This window comes from Coenobita brevimanus, chromosome 114, assembly GCF_032717465.1.
Source record: "Coenobita brevimanus isolate Jiangsu-jjx chromosome 114, ASM3271746v2, whole genome shotgun sequence".
NCBI lineage: Eukaryota > Metazoa > Arthropoda > Malacostraca > Decapoda > Coenobitidae > Coenobita > Coenobita brevimanus.
This window is the reverse complement of record NC_137067.1, coordinates 9,813,266-9,818,555: the sequence shown is the minus strand read 5'-3', so window position 1 is coordinate 9,818,555 and position 5,290 is coordinate 9,813,266. Positions and strand designations below refer to the sequence as shown.

Here is a 5,290-nt window from a genome sequence, read left to right as displayed (position 1 = left end):
CTCCGCGCCAGCAAGGCCAGCCTCACCCTTGGTCGGGCCAGTAAATATCATAAATTGGCGAGTCGCTCCCAGAATAAGCACAGCAAATACACAACTGAAGGCCAGTTTTGGCGTTTTGGTGGAGGCTTGGATAATGCCCCGTGTCGCAGTGTAAACACACCTCCAGCGTGTAATTATGTTATTAGTAACAGCCGGGTGGATCAGTGGGATGTGAGGAATAACTTGCTCGTGTGCTAAACCTTAATCGTACAAACTAATAATTTTGTATGGAACGTGCCAATGCAGTTTCAGAATGACTAACCCCGTACTTACTGAGATGAGAACACTAGTATTGAATAATTTAATGAAAGCTAACTATGTAGTGTTAAACTGTATACTTAACCTTCGACTAAACGTCTCCCTGCTTATTTAATTCTTAAGTACGGAACGCGCCGATGTAATATAAACGTCACCTTCCACTTAGGTAGAAGAGAACACAGTTATTTAACACTTTATATATACTGACCAACTAGTGTTAACGTTTTTACCTGCCTTGGTAATAAACTTATCCCAGAGTAACTAATTCTAGTGTACTGGACTTAGCATTGCAATTTCGATAAACAGTGGGCATATACGTAAGGAGGAAGAGAACATTGTTGCTTGATATTCGTGTAAACTGCCTGTTAACAATACTTCCTTACGACAGCAAAATTTTCGTTTTATTCTTGTCATCTCAATTTTTTTTTTCTTTATTTAAGAAATACTCGCTGAAAGGCCGCCTTCGGAGCTTTTCCACTTAATATCAAAAGGCCAGAAATGAGCCATAACTAGGGAACCTGTGGCCCAGTTGGACTAGAAATTGTTTTATTCGACAAGGTAGAGCATTTTAACGGTACCTTGCTCTCATAAATTGCACTGCGTTGCGTCGTTTTTGCTGTTACAGTAACAAACAAACCAACAAACATATAGAAATCGGATCATTATATAGACTATACTATACCATTATATTATACAATTTTAGGAGTGTACGGAAGGAGGAAGGAGATGCAAGGGAGTGAGAATACAAGAAACACGTCACCCTTCTCTCGTGCCATGCTGGTAATTTCAACGCCGGACCAAGAACGAATCCATCCCCTGCAATAAAAGTAAATACTATATTTGAAACAGAAGGCCAGAAATTAGTCATAACTCCGGAACCGGTGGCCTGATTGGCCTGGAAATTGTACTTTTCAGCAAGCTGAAGCATTTTAATGGTACTTTGATCCAACAAAAATTTGCGCCTTACGGTAAGAAGGCAACAAATGTACAGAAATCGGGTTATTATAAAGTAGGTTTTGTATTGAAGGAGGTACTGAAGATTATATCTAACCTTCCCCTGTTCCAAAAGTTTCTCCCAACCTCAGTACTATTGCCTAATGGTAATAAGAATGAATAACAAATACGCCACTGGGCTATAGTGCCTAAATACTCATTTCATCACTAATTATCTTAATTTGTAATGGAAAATAGTGTGATGATGATGGAGCAGTCAAGAGCCGCCAAACTCTCCCCGCACTATAGAGGACAACAGTATTACCTTCAACCCGAGAACTTTTTATATAATTTATTCACGCTGCTATAGTCTGATTCCCGCCGGTTAGCGGCTTAGGTGTGGCCCACACCTTTGGACAATGGTGCCACGTTTCCCCAACTTGCGATGTGAAACGGCAGCTATTTATGTACAAGGCATCACAAATTCGATAAATTCAGATGAATAAAACTTACACTTGTGTATTTTGATGGATGAATCAACAGTAATCTTATTATGCATAAAATATTTATACAGTCACACAGAAACATGGCATACATATTGTCCAGTGTTGCTAAAAGATATTGTGGTCACTTTTAATGGTTTTTAGCGTAGTTTTAGGGTGGGTAATAATATCACAGTTATGGATATAAGATAATGAGCCTGAAAAAAGAAGAAATATGCCAATATCCAAAGTAAAAGAAATAATTCATGTAATTCTTGTGAGTGGCAATACTTACACACCCATCTGGCCTAAAATAAAGTACCGTAGACCCAACCATAGCTTGTACAGGTGTTGCTTGGGAAAAATGCTCACATTTACTGGCTTTTACCATAATTTTAAGGGCGAGGAATAATCACATTTATAATCATAAGCTAATATGTAGGACAAAATAGTAGGCATATGCCAATACCCAAGTAAAAAAAAAAAAAATTATTCATTCGCGAGCGGCAACACTTCCACACCCAGTCGGTGGCGTTGACAGATAGCTACCTGGGGGTGACCTCGTATCACTTCCTTTATGTCCTCTGCACAGACAGCATGGCAGCTCAATCAGCCCATTCCTCGCCTCTACACAGCCAGGCTAAAGAAATTGTCTTCAATGTAAGGCAGTATTTTCAGGAGGAGAAGGAGATGGGAGTAGTTCTTCATGGCCTATCAAAGGTCGTCTCTCGTACAGCTGCAGCAACAAAGATTAGCGAGAGTTCAGTTGAAAAAATCTCTAAAGATGCAAGAGAGAATGAGGAGATGCACTGTCCCAAGTTTAAGACCCCCAAGAAAAGGAAACCTGTAGCACCAATGACCGATTTCTTTGATAACTTTAATGAAGGCGTGCTACGAAGAACAGTTCTGAGTTTTTATGAGAGGAAGGAAATCCCAACACTTGAAAAAATTTATGCAGAAATTAAGATCAATCTTTCGTATCCTGGCAGCCGTGAGACATTAAGAAGAGTTCTGAAGAAAATCGGTTTTCGTTATTCAAATGTTGATGGACGGAGATTCCTAATGGAAAGAGATGACATAACTTATGCACGGTGCATTTTCTTGAAAGAAATGAAGGAGCTTAGAAGTTCAGGCCAAACCATTGTCTACTTAGACGAGACATGGATCAATCAAAATTACTCTGTGTCCAAATGCTGGGTAGACAGCAGTGCAAACAAGGCCATGGGAGTGAGGGTGCCCACAGGGAAGGGTTCCCGCTTGATTTTGCTGCACGCAGGAACCAAAGATGGATTTGTTCCTGGAGCAACCCTTGTTTTCCAAGCAAAGAATGTAGGAGACTATCATGAACAGATGAATGCGGACACCTTTGAAAAGTGGTTTAAGAATCAACTGTTACCCAACATTCCATCATCTTCTGTTATAGTGATGGATAATGCATCCTATCACTCCAGAAAAATAAATAAACCACCAACTACTGCAACGAAGAAAGCGGAGATCCGAGAATGGCTGGAGAAGAAGGGTGTTACAGTGCCAGACGGTCTCCTCAAAACGCAACTCCTGCACCTTGTGACTCGCCACATCGCAGCTGCCGATACAAACTACGTAATCGATAAGACGGCCTCAGAACATGGACATAGGGTTGTACGCCTACCCCTTACCACTGCCAATATAACCCAATCGAGCTAATTTGGGCACAGGTAAAAGGCTACGTGTCAAAGAGAAATACGTTCAGAATTGCATATCTGAAGCCACTCGTCCATGAGTCACTCAATAACGTCACGGCAGACAACTGGAAGAATGCTGTGAGGCACGCAGAAAAACTGCAAGAGGATGATGAAAAGAGAGATGTGGTGATTGACCATTGCATCGATTCTTTCACTATCACTCTCACATCTTCTGATGAGGATACATCATAACTCTTCTATCCTCTTTTTCGCACTTTTCTTCCTCATGTTTCTCTCCCTTCTTTTTCTTCTGTTTTTCTGCCTTCTGTGAGAGATAGAGGAATAGGCCTATTGGGGACACCTCTTAAAAAAAGCGCGCCAAGACAAATACCTCAAGGGTGGTGTGGAAATGATGTCAAATTTACAATATATACAATATTATGTAAAAGAAAATATCAAAAATGTCTCTTGCAATAAAAGAGAGAGAGAGAGAGAGAGAGAGAGGCATGCATTGAATGCATTGTAGGCATCACTAAATATAACAAAACCAAATTAACAAATGAAAGCACAATTATAAATAACTTATAAAAGAATCAAAAGTACTCAGGGTGGCTCACATTTCCCGCCAGGAGAGAGAGAGAGAGAGAGAGAGATAACGGTATAGAAAACGTGGCAACACTGTACACAGACGCGAGCCACACCACAGAACCAAACGTGCGCGAGGAGGACTATAGCTCATCATATTGTCTAATAGACATGAACAACAGTCTGTTTTATCTATTTTGCGGAAATAAAAAACAAACAAACAAACATGTTTTGAAATATTTGGTACCATCCCGCACTTTATATTGCGGAGTTGTAGCAAATGTAATGTAGAAGTTGAGAGAAAAATTCATGAAAAACTCGAGGAGGAAGCAGTGGGGGTGGGGAGTGTAGGGCAGGAAAACAAGGTCTTAGAAGCTGTTCTGTAGGGAATGGGCAGGGGATAGGGCAGGGGAGGAGGCAGAGGAAAGTAGGGATAATCAAAAGGAAGCGACAAATAAAGGGAAAGGGTAGAGGAGAGGAAGGAACAGGTGAGAGGAGAAGGAAGGGAGGGAAGAAGAGGCAGAAGAAAGGCAAGGGAAAAAGCAGGAGAGGGGAAGGAAGCAGGTAAGAGGAAGGGACAGGTAGATCCATGGATGGTGCGTGTACGCAGTGGGGATGGGAGACTGAGGAGGGCAAAATAAGGGGAGAGGAGACTGAGGCGGACAGAATGAGTCGAAGTGGAGGGTCAGGACATGAAAGAGGATCCAGGCATCCAAATAAAGACTGGCGTGGTGGTCTTGCAGAAAGCATTTCATGGCCTGTTGATGGGTCTTGCTGGCAAATCTATTAAGACTATTTACCGAAGTCACACCTCTTAAATGTCTCGATCCCAGCCTAGGACCAATTTCACATCCTCCCTGTGTGCAGTCCACCTCTAACAATTCACCTCTTAAATTTGAGTGACGCCCTGTTTAGTTAGCCTCCCAACCCCCAGATAATATCATTCCACTTAGGAAAGGACTTTTGAACTCAGTTACGGTTGTCTCTTCAGACCATATCAAACCCCGTAAGTTCAGAAGTTTTATCCTGTACCAAAACAATATGGCAAGGAATTGGCAAAAACAAAATAACACGGACGTCTCGGGGCTCAAATGGGTTGAAGAGAAGAGAATTTGTGGAAAAAATTATTGAGTAGAAGAGGAAGGGATGAAAATTTGCGGGAAAGATGATTATTAAGACGCAAGGGTGAGAATTTGTGGAAGAGATTATTAGGGAGAAGACGAAGGAATGAGAATTTGTGGGAAAGATGATTAAAAAGAGGAAGGGATGAGAATTTGTGGGAAAGATGATTGAGGAGCAGACAAAGGGATAAAATGATTGGCAGACAAG

The 5,290-nt window shown here is 41.4% G+C and overlaps 1 protein-coding gene across 1 annotated transcript; it reads left to right on the top strand.

The window, feature by feature from the left end:
* The first annotated feature begins 2,402 nt into the window (after positions 1-2,402).
* On the top strand, positions 2,403-3,398 carry LOC145418382 (uncharacterized). Its single transcript, XM_080286788.1, has one exon. It carries the CDS (start codon positions 2,403-2,405, stop codon positions 3,396-3,398), a length of 996 nt encoding a protein of 331 aa, XP_080142914.1.
* Positions 3,399-5,290: the final 1,892 nt, after the last annotated feature.

Coding starts and splice junctions, on each gene's coding strand:
- LOC145418382 (XM_080286788.1), top strand. CDS start 2,403: ATGGGAGTAGTTCTTCATGGCCTATCAAAGGTCGTCTCTCGTACAGCT.